General features: G+C 44.6%; 1 protein-coding gene across 2 annotated transcripts in view; it reads left to right on the top strand.

Annotated features, from left to right (window-relative positions):
* The window catches only part of TSPAN3 (tetraspanin 3), a 30,795-nt gene extending 15,739 nt beyond the window's left edge, over positions 1-15,056 (top strand). The window contains exons 2-7 of one of the 2 annotated variants that reach the window (XM_044662913.1): positions 1,761-1,952; positions 2,189-2,263; positions 6,827-6,928; positions 8,199-8,351; positions 8,716-8,799; positions 14,259-15,056. In XM_044662913.1, the coding sequence (XP_044518848.1) occupies positions 1,761-1,952; positions 2,189-2,263; positions 6,827-6,928; positions 8,199-8,351; positions 8,716-8,799; positions 14,259-14,351 (699 nt within the window). In that variant the 3' untranslated portion in view covers positions 14,352-15,056. The remainder of the gene's footprint in view (positions 1-1,760; positions 1,953-2,188; positions 2,264-6,826; positions 6,929-8,198; positions 8,352-8,715; positions 8,800-14,258) is intronic. The other variant, XM_044662914.1, reaches the window with a different exon arrangement.
* The last annotated feature ends 643 nt before the right edge of the window (positions 15,057-15,699 follow it).

Here is a 15,699-nt window from a genome sequence, read left to right as displayed (position 1 = left end):
CCAGCTGTAAAATGGGGATCTTCCCAGCACCTACTCTTAGGGTGCTTGTAAGGATTTGCTAAAACAGTTATAAGTTGCTTAGCAGAGCACCCAGTTCATAGTTGGTGCTATTAGGGATATGTTTATGCCTTACCCTCCCTCCTTCAGGAGCTTGGATAATGTGGTTCATTTTTGTAGCCTTAGCATGCAGCCGAGAGCTTCGCACATAGTAGGTCCTTATAAGTGTTTCTGTATTGTTGTCTATAATCAGTCGTCTGCAGGTGGGGCTTTTCCTTTAGGCTCCCTAGGACAGGGTTATCATTGGATCTTTTTCATTTTCTTCAACATGATGGTACACACATAATACGTGCTTTTTGAGGGTTTTTTGGGTTTGAATTTGTTCTGCTGATGTCGTCCTATACCTCAGCCTGTAACAAATAAAATTTAGGACTCTGGTCCTTAATTTCCATAAAGTTTATTAGTATTTACTTGGATAGGTAAAGGCCTGAGAGAGTTAGTGAAAAAAGCCTTTTAGCCATGTGGGTGCTCTCAATATGGCTCCCTTAGCCACCTTCCGCTTGGCCAGTTCCTCCAGAAAGAGGTCCCACTTCCTCATCTCCAATTTTCTTCCCTCTCCCTTCTGGGTCCACTCCAATCACGTCTGATTCAAACTCAGTCCCATAACCCGCACTAGATACATAACTAGGATCATAGGGACAGCAGTTAAGACCCAATGCACGATCCTGGGAGAGGGTTCCCTTCACACAAGCCTCAGTAGAGCATGTTGGCCATCGATGGGGTTGTGGTTCCCCACACCTAAAGGAAGGAGCAGGCAGGATGGTGGCCTGCTGTGATTGAATCAGTGTCCCCCAAAGAGAGGTGGAGGGCCTAGGCGTGTTTCCAGGCTTGGGAGTGAGCAGGGTGGCACCTGGCAGTGTTCAGAAGCTTGAAGGATGGTGTGGAAAAGAGAAATGAACTTTTTTCTGCTTGGCTCCAGAGGCTGGAAATTCCTGCTTTTGGTTCATTATAAAGAAAAATTGCCCAACAGCCAGCAGCATTTCAGAACGGGAGGGGAGCCACTGTAGGGAACGAGAATGGAGAGAATTTAATAAATGCTTGTGTGCTGACCCCTGCCCTCAAGGAGTTTACATTCATCTGTGAGAACACAGACCGTAAAGGAAGGGGTGACCAGGAAGAAGACATGGCCTCTGACAGTTTTAGCTGGCTTAAGTACAGACTTCACCTGGGAAGGGCCATCAAAATTTGGAAACAGATTTCAACTTAGGAGAGAAGACTTGTATGAGCAAGCCCCAATGGGCCCTCATCAGATCAGAACTTTAGAAAGGGCCCCAAGCTCACAGGAGAATAGTATACAGAATGACTACAGTAATATCATTAAAAAGAGCATTGAAGAAGTCCAACTCTGAATAATTGTAGGAATTGGGGAACAAAGTGTTGTCTACACCATCAGACTCAGTCATTCCACCAGCTGTTTTATTCTGTATTACAGCGGCTTCCCTTCTGGGATTGAAAGGTCTCTCCAAAATGCAATGGAAAAACAAAAGCTAAAAGTAGTTTTTTAAAAGAATAAAATCATTCTATTTGTTTTCAGAATACTTTTGTTACTCAAAAGTTGGAGACACCAGTCAGTTGGCTTGCTTCACTAATCTGTGTGTAATAGGGAAAATCATCATGAAATCGTAACTTACCAAATAATGAGAAAAATGTTGCTGGGCAGGGTGAAAAGATGTTTGCCAATTTGTTCATCTTGTTTCCTGCAGGCTGCAGCAGGCATCCTGTGCTACGTGGGAGCCTACGTCTTCATCACTTATGATGACTACGACCATTTCTTTGAAGACGTGTACACACTCATCCCTGCAGTGGTGATCATAGCTGTGGGAACCCTTCTTTTCATCATTGGGCTAATCGGATGCTGCGCAACCATTCGAGAAAGCCGCTGTGGACTCGCCACAGTAAGTCAGGACCTCCCCGAGTAGGGTCATCGTGGTGCCCCTCCCTGTTCTGATCTCCCCTACTCCTCCCGGGCTCATGGCACTCCTTGGGGTTCTGAGTGTTTGTCTGAAGCTGCATCGATATTCCACTGTGAAACCCCTAGCTGGCATCTCAGACCACTCTTTAAACCCAACTGACTCCATATATCTTTTATGTTATATGTTGTTAATTCTCTCTCTCAAATTTCTCCTTGCAGTTTGTGATCATCCTGCTGTTGGTTTTTATTACAGAAGTTGTTGTAGTGGTTTTGGGATATGTTTACAGAGCAAAGGTAGGAATTTTCATTTTATTGCCTGTCTTCCGTGTGTGGTATACCCTCAATTTGAAAAATGCTTTATGAGTCATTGATATCCAACTAAAATTTGCATTCACTCCAAATGATAGTAAAAAATGTTTGCTTTTAAAAATCATGCACTGTTCAGTTCCTGCTACTTTTAAAAAATAAAACATTGATCAAAAATTACTCACCCAGCAAAGCCTCTAGCCTCATGATGTGAGAGATTATATTATCAATTCTACCAAGTTTTAGGATTTTGAAAGTGGCATCACTGTTTTAGAAGTTACAGTGCAAATTGACTTGGGACAAATGAGTGAAACTCTTTCCAAAAAGCCATCCATACTACTGGTATTGGCTCACTGAACCCAGCTCAGGCCTCTGCTGCCAAAAGTGAGGGGAGAGGAGGAAAAAGCAATAATGACTTGGAATCTTATAAGAAAAAATTATTCTATTTCAGAGAAGTGAGGGTGACCTTAGATTTTTGAATTGATAATCTAAAGGGGCAGCTAGGTAACATAATGGATAGGATGCTAGGCCTGGAGTCAGGAGGACTTGGGTTCAAATCTGGCCTCAGACACTCCCTAGCTGTGTGACCCTGGGCACTTAACCCCATTTGCCTAGCCCTTGCTGCCCTTCTGTCTTAGAAAGTAAGGGTTTAAAAAAAGAAATAACAGAAATATATTATATAAACAACAAAAGACAAAACCAGATTTTTTTTTTTGTTGTTTCTAAATCTTTTTAGTTAAACACTTGGGCTAACATATTGGAATGCTAAGTACTAAGCTGACAAATTTGTTTTTAATCTGCAATGGAGATGGGCATCCTGTTATGCTGGTGTGATTACTGTTAGGCTACTTCTTTCCACTTGCTTTCTTCTCCCTCCTAACTCCCACTTCTTTCCGTTTTCCTAATGTCATGCTGCAAGCGTTACAGGTAACACTGAAGGTCAGCCACTTGGATTTGCTGCTCCTGGCTAGAGAATATCCATTGAAATAAAAGTGTAGAAACAATGATGAGGGTGTAATCGGCCTCCCATGGTAATGCCTTGGTCTTTGATCTGAATCTATCTTGTGAGAATGGCGTTCATTATTTAAATCCATTGATGTGGTAGAAAAGCAGTTAGTATGATGTGGTTAGGAAGAACTGCCCTTCAGGAAATAAATATGGCGGGAGGCCTGCACCCGAATTCTTCTACTCTTAGGACATGCATTTGTTCCCTCCCCAGTGGTCTGTCCTCGTCCTGTCACATCAGTCTAAATGCCTCTGTTCAGGTTTAAAGATTACAGCTTATTTTGGGAAGAGAGACAAAGAATAAAACAAAGTTAGTTAGTATTTTCCAGCATTGCCCAGGTGAGAGACTCTCCAGCAGTTTATATATTCCAGTACATTGAGGAGGAGATGGTTACCTGAAATCATCAGGGCTGCCACAGCCTCTTGCCTGGATTTTGACCCTTTGCCCAGCAAACGTCATGAGTCTGGGGCGGTAGGAGTGGCACCGCTTTGTGTAGATGGGGCGGATTTCCCTTTAAGGAGGTGGAGAGGAGCAGAGGAGGCTGCTCTCCCGACCATCATTGGTTTGGTTTCCTTGTTGCCAGAAGCCTAAAAGGCCTGCCTTGGCGCTGGTATCCAAGCCATTAGCAGAATTCCCATTTCTCTGCAGAAACACCTGCTGTCTTATCTATATTACTAGCTTTGAGGGATTTTAGCCTTTTGTGTCCTATTGGGAAGTCATCTTTTACTTCATTTTATAGTTTTTGGTGTCTTATTGCATTTAGCTGGAAGTCACCGAATTGGGCCAGCCGAGTTTGACCTGACCCAGAATATCTGGTTTTCTAAGCAAAACTTTACAGGAAGATTTGATTCTGCTTGCTGGTGATTCTTCTCTTTGAAAATTAGTCATTGGCATTCTAGTTTATCAATCAGGTTGTTGTGAATTGGGTTAGCATAAGGTGGTTTTCCCAGAGCCCAAGAAGCAGATTGGTAAGAATCAAGTTCTCGACCAGGACAAGCCTCAGCCCCGTGTGAAGACCCCTTGCTTCCTCCACCCCTCGAAGGTGATTCTGGTCCTGTTCTCTTCAGGATAGGGATTGTTTCATTTATCTTTTGTATTTTCAGTATCTAGTACAGTTGCCTGGCACAAGCTATTGATTATTGATTGAATATATTCATAGTAAAGGACTTGGGTGCAAGCAGGTCATTAACTTCCACTGACTGTTCTGGTGACAAAAATGCCATCAAAAACGGAATCCTGCTTTTTCCCTGCTGCTGACTGTTTTAAAACTCTTCCTTTGACCCAAAGCTTCATTTCAGGGATCACCTCCCACTCATTAGCTCACCCTGGATGTTTGGCTTAAGATCTAAATACTGCATGAATGAAATAATGGATCATGGAGTTCCGTGGGCATGTGGGAGTCAGCATGGAGATGTGGTTCTTCCAATCCTCATGCTCCCTATAAGAGTCTTCTGAGAAACCACCAGGAGAACTGATTTGAAAAAACTAGACAAAGTTAATTTGTAATTTAGGGCATCTAGCCTTTCTCTCCAGAGTAGACAAGGTTGTATTAAATGGGAGTTCTTAATAGATCACTTGTAAGTCATGTAGGAGTTTGCTGCTAGCTTACGTGTTGGTACAAAATGACTCTAATCTGCAGTTGAACATGGGGATAAAAAAGGGAGAGAAATTTCAAGTAGGGACAAAGACATTTTTAAAAACAGTATTTTTTCATTTTTAAAGCTTATTTTGTTAAATAGTTCCCAATTACATGTAAACTTTTTTTTAACATTTTAAAAAAAATTCAAGTTCCAGAGAGGGACAAGGGGAGAGGGACAACCTGAATTATGTAACCTTGGAAAACTTATGTGTAGATTTGTTACTGGAATAAAATTTAAATAAATAAAGTCAGCAAATTCTCAAAAAAATTTTTTAAGTTCCAAATTCTCTTCCTACTTCCTGCCCCTCTCTCTACCTTGAGAAGAAGGCAATCAGTTTGATTTCTGTTATACATGCAGAACAGATTTCATATTAACTATGTTGCAAAAGAAAACAGTAAGAATAAAGTACCCCAAAAAAGTATCCTTCAGTCTGCACTTAGAGCACTTCAGTTCTCTGGAAGTGGAGAGCATCTTTCATCACTGATCACTGTCCTGATTAGAGTAGCCAAATCTGTCACAAGTGGTCTTCCTTAAAATATTGCTGTTTTAGTGTACAATGTTTTCCTGGTTCTGCTCACTTCATTTTGCATGAGTCTTCCCAGGTTTTTCTGAAAGAAGCTTGCTTGTTATTTCTTACAGGACAGTCATATGCTACAACTTGTTCAGCCATTCCCCAGTTGATGGGCATCCCCTCAATTCCCAATTCTTTGCCACTCCAAAATGAGCTGCTATAAATATTTTTGTATAAGTAGGTCCATTTCTCTTTTATTTGTTCTCTTTGAGAAATGGACCCTAGTCTTGGCCATTCTGGGCCAAAGGATATGCAGTTTTGTAGTCCTTTGGACTAGTTCAAAATTGGTCTCCAGAATGGTTGAATGAGTTCACAACTCCACTAGCAGTGCATTAGTGTGCCTCAGTTCTTCTACAGTCTCCTCCAGCATTTTTCATTTTCCTTTTCTGTCATGTTAGTCAATCTGATAGGTCATATCTTTTAATTTAATTAGTTCTTTTAATTTGCATTTCATCAGTAGTGATAGAGTATTTTTATGTGCCTATGATAGTTTTGATTTCATCTGAAAACTGCCTATTCATATCTTTTAGCCATTTGTCAACTGGGGAATGACTCTTATTTTTATAAATTTGGCTCAGTTCTCTATGTATTTGACAAATGAGGCCTTTATTAGAGAAATTTGCTGCAAATTTTTTTTCTCAGTTTCCTGTCTTCCTTTTAATTTTGGTTGCACTAGTTTTGTTTGTGCAAAATCTTTTTAATTTCCTATAATCAAAATTATCTATTTTACTTCCCATAATCTTCTCTATCTCTCGTTTGGTCATAAACTCTTCCCTTATCCATAGATCTGACAGTTACATTTTCCCATGCTTCCTTAATCTATTTCTGATATCACCCTTTCTGTCCAAATCATTTATCCATTTTGACCTTATCTTGGTATATGACATGAGATGTTGGCCTATGCCTGGTTTCTGACAAACTGCTTTATGGTTTTCCCATTAATTTTTGTCAGATGTTGAGTTCTTACCCCCAAAACTTGGATCTTTGGGCTTATCAAAGACAAGATTACCCTGGTCGTTCACTGTTGTGTATTGTGTACCCTACTCCATTGATCCACCACTGTTATAAGCCAATGAGAGATCATCTGGATGATTGCCACTTTGTAATATTGTTTGAAATCTGGAGCTCTTGGGCTACCTTCATTCACCTTTTGTTCAGTCTTTCCCTTTATTTTCTTGTCCTTTTGTTCTTTCAGATGCATTTTGTTACTCTTTTTTCAGGCTTTATAAGGTAGTTCTTTGGCATTACAGGATGGGGAACAAAGGGCTTAGTAGCTCTCAGAGCAACCAATATTTTAGCTTCAGCTTCTTATTGTTTTTCCATGTGTTGTCTAGGTGGAAAGTGAGGTGGATCGTCGCATCCAGAAGGTGTACAAGACCTATAATGGAACCTCTCCGGATGCTGCCAGTCGGGCCATTGACTACGTACAAAGACAGGTAAGTTGGGCTGGTTTTCAGTTTGCTGTAGCCCCAGGATATACCCACCTCTCTGCTTTTTGGGGTCACCTGCAGTCTCCTAATTGCCTACCTCTTGTAACATTTTGTAGTCTTACCTTGTACCATCAGGCACCACTGCCTGGAAGTGATCTGCAGTTTTTTTCCTTCTATACTTGGGATCCTTAAGCTGGGGTCCATGAACTTGGCTTCTAAAAAATATTTTGACAACATTATTCCAGTTTAATTGGTTTTCTTTGTAATCCTATCACAGGTCTATAACACAAAAGAAGGTAAAGCACCTCTGCTCTCAACTCCTTGACCAGCTTTCTCTAGTCACCTAATTAAATCCATATTCTTTTGTCTGTCTTTGAAGGCATCTGATTCCAGCCCCTCAACCCAGTTTTGGGTTCACAAACTTTTCCTTTAGTACAAGGGGACCTCCCTTGGCAGGTACACAAGCCATTTATAAGTGAGAAACTCTGTGTGTGCTTTAAGGAAAGTGTCCAGAAGAACGTGTAGACAAAACAGTTTTGACATTTCATCCTATAGAAGTGAGCCGATGTGTTTTATATTTAACACATAAAAAGATCTTATGGACTGTTGTTAAATCATTTTTTTCAGTCACATCTGACTCTTCATGGCCCTACTTGGGGTTCATCCACCATGTCTTATAGCTTGCCCCTAAGGATTATATTTGCTAAAAATTTAGCTTTGGAGAAGAGAGTTTTTTTACCATCCGTGTTGAATATTCTGGAATATATCTTTTTAACAGCTCTGGTTAATGACCCTAAGTGTGCCATTGGCAAATGTGTTCCCTTCTCCCTTCCTTGGTCCCTAGAGGATCTGGGATTTTATAGGTGGGGGACACTTTTTCCACTGATGCCTGCCACACACCACACCTTTTAAGATGGGCTGCTAGAGCCCTCCTGGCCAGCCTTCCCATGGACCACCCTCTTGAGATTCTGGGCCAGCCCCACATGACAGATACCCCGTCTGTGAGCCAGCCCATGCTTGAGGTCTTTGCAGTGAACACTGTTGGCCTAGCCCTTAAGGTTCCAGAGTCACCACTGCTCTGGGAGACATCAGAGGACTCTAGGAAAGGGGTCTCATCTGTAAAAGAGATGGCCTGGGACCTGCCTCCATCACAAAGAGAAAAAGGGGTTTGGTCAACTTGAAAGCACTCTGTAATTCAGGCTCCAGCCTAGATATTCAGCCTGCCCGTTGTGTCCCTTGTTTCACGAGGAATATGTTTTCTTTGTTTTCCCTCTAGCTTCACTGTTGTGGGATTCGCAATTACTCAGACTGGGAGAATACAGACTGGTTCAAAGAAACAAAAAATCAGAGCGTCCCTCTCAGCTGCTGCAAGACATCTGCCAGCACCTGCAACGGCAGCCTGGCCCACCCTGCAGACCTTTACTCGGAGGTAGGTCAGGCCGGTCCGGCGACGCTGGGGACAGTCTCGTCACCTTCCTGTTGCCACTGGAAACTCTTGTTCTCGGCATTCTTTCACAGCACGTGCTGCTTTGGCCAGATTTCCTTGAGCGCCCGTATCTCCCCTTGCAGGGTTCTGAGGGAGGCTATGAGTGACCGTCAGTAAGGCTGGACCGGCCCTGCCCTCAGCCACTTAGAATGGAGTCTCTTTTTGTACTCTTTGCCCTTATTATATTGGAATGGCTCCCCCCCCCCCCATTGTTCTGGCCACTATTTGACAATGAATAGCTTGTTGTTTGTAGCTTTGTACTTTTCCTGGGGGAAGAATCTAGTTCTGGCACCTTTTTTTTTTTCAGGGTTGTGAAGCCTTAGTTGTGAAGAAGCTCCAGGATATCATGATGTATGTTATTTGGGCCGCGTTGACTTTCGCTGCTATTCAGGTGAGACTCAAGGGAAGGTCTGCCCAAAAGACGCTCCGGGATGGGGGTCCCTTTTCCTAGTCATCAGCTGCGCTTTGGTTTGAGTTCTCCTTTCAGTCAGACCTTGCTGGCTTACATTGATCAGAAGCCATCCCGCCTCCATTTTTCTGGTCTCCAGTCCCAAAGCCTGGGCAGTCCAGAGAACCGGAGTCTAGAAGGGCCAGGGCTTCCCGTGAGGACGTAGCAGAGCTGGCCTGGAGCTGGCCAGGAGCTGGCCGTGCCTGCTTGGGTCAGAAGCTTTGTTGAAAGGACAAAATGGAAATTTTTATATTGGACAAAGTAGTTTGTTTTCCATTTGACTTTACTCTTTTTGAATGCATTTATTGGAAATGAAGTGGGATCATTTTCCTGCCAACTTTGGCCCCTTTCCACTTTCACATTCCATTTACCTAGCATTGGGTATCCGAATACATTAAATTCACATATATCAAACAGAAGCAGTGTAGTTCCCGCTGATGTGGTTCTTCTGAGCTGGGGAGTCATCAGTCTCCAGCTAGAATGTCATGGTGGAAACACGTGGAAGGAGGAGCCGATCATGAAAACCAGACTTTTTAGCCATTGGATGAAATCCTGGCACCAGTCATGAAGGGAGCCGTGAGGAGTCAGCACGCTCAGTGTGCGGGTCGCCCTTGGGAGTCTTCATTCTCCTTCTAGGCTCCAGCACAGCCCAGGGGCCGCCCCCTCCCCCTCTTCCTGATTCAGGCCCCATCACTTCTTTTCTGGACTCCCGCAGGGGACTCTCTTCTCCCTTCTCCCATCTGCCTTCCCCACAGCTGCCCAAAGCGCTGGCCTGACAGTGCCAGGCCTCTCCTCGGACTCCCCTGGTGCCCTGCTCTGGCTCGCATCAAGTACGGGTGGAGGAAGCCTCTGACCACATGATCTGGTGCCAGGCTCCTCGCTTCTGCCGTCCAGCAGCCCTGACTTTCCTCCACGGGCAGGTCATGCCGTGTTTTATGAGACTTTCAGATGTGCTCCATTTCTCGTCTCCATCATTTACCCCAGTAAAGCCTGAGCTCCTTGAGGGCAGGGACTGTCTCCTGTGCCTGGCAGAACCAAACCAAAGCAGAAACTCTTCTCACCCACCCAGAAGCTTAGAGAATTCCCAGGTTGCAAAGCAAGAGGTCTGGTCTGGATTGGTTTGCACAGGATTAATAATTCTATATGAATTTTAAAATGCTGGCAAATAGGGACAGAGCACAAGGCCTGGAGTCAGGAGGCCCTGAGGACAAATCTAGCCGTGCCTTCTGTCTTAGAATTGATAGCAGAAGGGAAGAGTTACAAAAAGCAATCCTCGAATGTACAGCAGCCTTGTTTGGGGAACTCAAGTGCATTGGTGCAACGGTTCCCTCCCAGGCCTGATCCTGAGAAGGTATTTCTGTTCTGGTTGAGCCTCTAGACTCCTTGGGGTCCTTTAAGAAGTAAATGATGTCGCGAATTGGAGGATCCACCTCGGAATTAGGACAGCCCAGCCGTAAGACCCACTTCTGAGGGAGTCCCTTAAGCCCATTTTAAGAAACCAAGTGAACAGTATGTTAAACCTGCCTCCAGAGGGAAGGGAAGAAACCCCTGGTTGGTTAACAGACCAATTTGGGAGGGACAGACTTAGCTTAAAGCAGTGATGGGCAGACTAAAGCCCGCGGGCCAGATGGGGCCCCCTGAAATGTTCTATCCACAGGCCGGGACGTTATTTCTAATCTGACAAATACAATGAAACTTCAAAAGAGTTGCCTTAGAAACAGACTGACAGAGGAGCATTTCCTTTCCCTTGGCCCCTCTTTACAAAGTTTGCCCATCACTGCCTTAGGGGAACGACTGAGGCCTTTACAGATGGTTTCATGATCACAGAGTTCCATTTGAAAAGGTTTTCCTATCCTCACTAATGTCTGCATTGTGTGTTAAGTTATTGAAGCTGCTTGGATTGGGAGAAGCAGACCTCCCTCATTTTTTCATTTTTCTTGTCCAGTGAATTTTTGCCCGCATAATCCAATATAATATCTGCTTTTCCTACCAATTTCCATATTACTGTACCGTGGAGTCACCAGGTCTGTCCTTGGGAGTACAAAAACCATCACATACAGAGCTTGGCTTCCAAAGGAATCATTACAGAACTGTTTAAACACTAGGAAAGTACACAGTCCACCTTGTTGATATATGAAAAAGGCGTTCCCCATTAGACGCATTAACTTGAGCTAACACAGACAAATAAAATGTAGATCATTTAAGAACCTTAGATTGGAACTAGCAATTAAGCTGCTCCTCTCTAGCCTGATTTTAAATGCCCACGCGCTCCCAAAATATACCCTCCAGCGTGCGATCTGTTTTAAGAGCAGCCAGGTCTGATCACAGAAAAAGAAGACCTTCTCATTCGTTTTCTGATGGAGAGTCATTGATCCTGATTGGCCCCAGTGATCCCGATTTCCCAGGTAGGCCTCGTTTAGCCACTGATGCCTGCCCTAGTGAGAGGGGCCGCTACTGCCAAAGGCCGGCCGTTCCACTTGAGGATTGCTCTCATTCGCCCCAGCCCAAATCTAGCCCTCCAGCTTCAGCCAGCTCCTACTTCTACCCCTCCTTGGGGCTGACCAAGACAAAGCTCATCTCTCTTCCACAGTTTAGCCTTTGAAATACTTGGAGAAAGATCCTCTTCTCCGCCTAAGCCTTTTCTTCTTTGGCTAAACGGCCCCGATTTTTTTCAGCTGATCTTGATATGATTTAGCTGTGAAATAGGGGAATAAGCTGTCTCCCCACTGTCTGGGTTGTACCAACTGAAATAGGGGGCTGGGGGAGACAGGAATATTTGGTGTGACAGTTCAACACTTAACTTAGCCAGGGAAACTAATTAACTTTTTGGGAGTCCTTTGGGGTTATATTGAGACAGTAGGAAGTAACATTAAAGGGTTTTAATAATAAAATAAGGTGGGGCAAATGGGAAATGGGGCAAACTATTCTTAACAGCTACAGGAGGGAAGAACAGGGGTTTAGGTGGTCCAGGGAATCAGGGCAGGGGAGATAAAACTTACACTAAACCATACTAGGCTAAATGCAAGCTTGACAGGGTTCTGGGGATCTCACTGCTTGCTCCAACGATGTTCTCAGCTGTCCCAAGGTCCAGGGTGTTGGTACGGTCCACAAACTCCACTGGGTCACTCCAATAGGCTGTCACAGGCCTGGAGGTCCACCCTTCAAAGCTACTGATCCAGACCTGTTTGTAGTTCCTCAAAATGCAGTCCAAGTGGGGGTTTTCCAGTGATATCAGGGCACGAGCTCCTCCACCAGTGGCCAAACTCCCAACTGTCCCAGAGTTCAAAAGCCCTGTGACCTTTCGGCCACATTCCAAAAGCCCTTAGAATGTTCGGCTCAAGCTTGCATTTTCCAATATGCTTTTCTAAAATTTTCACCTATCTACCTTGACTTATTCCTTATTACAGTTGGAAGCCCTTCAGTATCCTGGTGCCCTCACTGAACCCTTTAGTTTGTCAGTTATTTTAAAAATGTCCCTGGAACATAGTGTCTGGATGCCGTCTGACCAAGGCAGACACTGGGGACTCTTACTCCCTTGGCCTGATGCTACGACTTCCTCAAATGTCAAATCAACTTTCAGAAAAGCGTAGATCTTTAGAGTTGAAAGGTGGTTTAGTCCAACTTCTACTCATTTTATAGATGAGAAAACAGAGTCCAAGGCTTAATAGAGTCATGATGCCTGCCATGGCACATTTTCTGTTTGAAAGTATTTCTATTTCTAGATGTAGGTATTGAAGATGATTAAGGGAAATTGCTAAATGATGTTTTTAGTAATTGCATTGTGAGTTTTATGTACCCAAAATTGATGTTATTGGTCTTTTATATTAAAAAACCAAAAACATGTTTCTAAGTTTTTCACCTGAAAAACAACCCCAAACCCCACCCCCACACACACACAAATGCCTTACCGAAAGATCAACTCCTTATTGATTTAACTTGTGAAATTACCAGTATTTCTTTTTCTTTGGGGTTAAGGCTTTGCCCCCAGTTATTGATGTTAAAATTCTACTGTATTCAGAACCCCTAGATGGCTCAATGGGTAGGTCCTGGCTTCAAATTTGACCTCAGATGCTTCCTAGCTAGGTGACCCTGGGCAAGTCACTTAACCATAGTTGCCTATCCCTTACTATTCTTCTGCCTCTGAACAGATACATAGTATTGATTCTAAGATGGAAGGTAAGAGTTTAAAAAAAATTCTACTGTAGTTCCTGGGGGAGAGGGAGTGATGGCATAAAAACAGTCCTTAATAACCACCATCACAATTCCTTTGGGTAAGACTAGGGGAAATGAGACTCAAAATTGGTAAATTTTTTAAATGAGAGGATGGAGGGCATTCCAGAGACCGAGTGCCTCTTGTCTGGCACCTGAGGGGGCCAGCGGCCAAGAGGCTGCTTCATGTGATAGAACGAGGGATCCAGCGAAGGCCTCGGTGACCTTGGGCCTGTCCTTAGTGCCCTCTGGAGCCCCCTTCGGTCTCCTCCTATCTGATGTGATAACCTCCATCGAATCCTTTTCCCTAGAGTTGTCCCTGCCAGGTTTTAGCAGATCATATAAAAGCAGAAATGTCAGCTATGCAGCCTGCAACATTCCTGAGTGCAGCCTGAACCAGACTGAAATCTAATTGGGAAGAATTTAACAAAATAGGTGAAAGCATAATCAGATGTAGATAACACGATATTTTAAAATGAAACCATTATGCAGCCTGCAGGGGTCTGTATGTGGGGTTCAGTGAATGCTATTGATACCACTGATAGAAAGCACTATTCAGGCAAATTTTACAAAAGATTTTTTTTCCAGCTTAATTTAAAAGGGCTCTAGTTATAACAAATAATTTTAGTCCTGGGTTAGAATTGCATCACCCACAAAGCTGTGCATGGTAGGGGTCCCGGGATAGCTCTAGATTTTGAAGATTTCAATTGTCTTTGATTCTTAGCAGGTCTTTCAGCTGTGCTGACATCTTTGAAATATTTTGGATTTAAACAAAATCACTGACTGGCCTCAAGTGGAGTCTATTAACAGGCAGCAGGATTCTTTTTAGGTTTTTTTTTTTTTTTGGCAACAGGATTCTTAACAAAATCTTTATGGAACTGGGGGACAATTGGAGTTTCAAGAGAACATAGAAGTGACTGGTGACATTTTGGGGGTTCAGGTTTCCCAGGGACTCAGTGCAGTGGGATCCCCAAGGCATGTAGTCCAAATTGCCCCTAAAAGTTTTGGTTTTAAAAGATTATTGCAAAGATGAATAATATGGAGAGAGGTATCGAGTGAAAAAATAAAAACAAAAAATAAACAAATTGCTCCCAAAGCCAGACTTGGATGGGAATCTCGAGAAGAAAAAGAAAACCTTTGCTAGTCAATAGAACGTAAAACACAGGCTTTAACAGCCCCTTCTCTCCCCTCAGCTCCTGGGCATGCTGTGTGCCTGCATCGTGTTGTGCCGGAGGAGTCGAGATCCGGCCTACGAGCTTCTCATCACGGGAGGCACCTACGCCTAGACGAGCTCTTCAGTCGTGTTTGCCTGCCCGCGAGGCGGATCGAGCGCGGCTCCTGCAGGCACTTTCCTGTCTCTGTAGACTTAGCTAATGCTCACCTTGCACAAGAGAAACAGCTCCAATGGACACTGGTGACGGGCCCAGAATCGAGGCTGCCCACGACCCCGCCAGCCCCCGAAACCGTCCCCTGCGAAGCTCCGTGTGTTTTTTTAACGAGGTTAGGAAACGTTCTGACGGCAGAATCGTCTGCCGGCTGGGAAGTTTGCTCGGCTCTCAAGCGCCTCCGGACAGGCCGCCATCTTCGAGGGCTTCGCTCGGTGGGCTCGTGCCGAGGAGGACAAGCTAGCCGCCTGCCCGAGGGGACCAGAGGGTCGCCCTTCACCAGTGTCCACTTTTAAACCTGTATATTGTAGTCCAGTCTGGTTGGAATTGTACAAAATGACTCAAACTAGAATCCTCCGGCATCTATCTTAGTTCTCCATTTGAAGGCATCTTCCAAACGTTAGTGTTTTTAAACAAAATCTGGCTTTTCAGGAGTCTAATGTATGCACTACTGTTCTATAATGCTACGTGCGTGTGGTTTTTTATGAGTGTAGCTCTTAAATTTGGAAATAATGTACCCGTGTAGACTAGCAAGACACTACGTAAAAGTGATCTCCGTTGTAAATAGTCAATCCCATTAAATAAAGGCTGTGTATCCTCCCTCCAGAATGGACTGTTGGCTCTTCATTCGGGGGCTCTGTGGGTCCCCTTTTCTGCAGGACGAGCCATTGGAGGTTCTGGGAGGTTCGTGGGTCACCCAGAGCCGTGTCTGATCTGGGCCCGAGATGCCCAGCGTCCAGAGAGCACGGACGGCTGCTCTTTTCTCTGTTCTTGGAGCCCTCACGGTGCCCCACGTGCTCCCATCCTATGCAATCTCCCGACTCTGGGCCTTTGCAGAGCGGCTGCGTGTCACAGGGGCCCGGCTTGCTTCTTAGGGGCAGCCCTTGCAGGGCTTCGCAGCCGGGAGGCACTCCTGGCCCCACGGCTGGTGGCTCGGGCTCAGGCCCACCCTTTTACCTCCATCACAGACGGTCCCCAGGCGTGGCTTGATTCCAGCAACCTCCCCTATCCTGGCTCTACCTGCCTCGGACCAGCCCGAGCCTCAGTTTCCTTGGAAGTAAAATCATGCCATACCATGCCAAGGTCCGTTGCCCAGAGGAAGCTCCTACCCGAGAGCAGTTCCAGAGCTTCAGGCCTCGGTGAATGAGCCGAACTCCTTGGATGCCCCCCAGGCCCAGTGGGGAGAGCCCTCCCCCCCTCCGGGCCTCAGTTTCCTCCTCTGTAAGAATGGAGATGGATTCCTCGGCCC

The sequence above is a fragment of the Gracilinanus agilis genome, chromosome 2 (genome assembly GCF_016433145.1).
Source record: "Gracilinanus agilis isolate LMUSP501 chromosome 2, AgileGrace, whole genome shotgun sequence".
NCBI classification, from domain to species: Eukaryota; Metazoa; Chordata; class Mammalia; order Didelphimorphia; family Didelphidae; genus Gracilinanus; species Gracilinanus agilis.
Note: the sequence above shows the minus strand (reverse complement) of the source record. Positions and strands in the feature narration are given on the sequence as shown.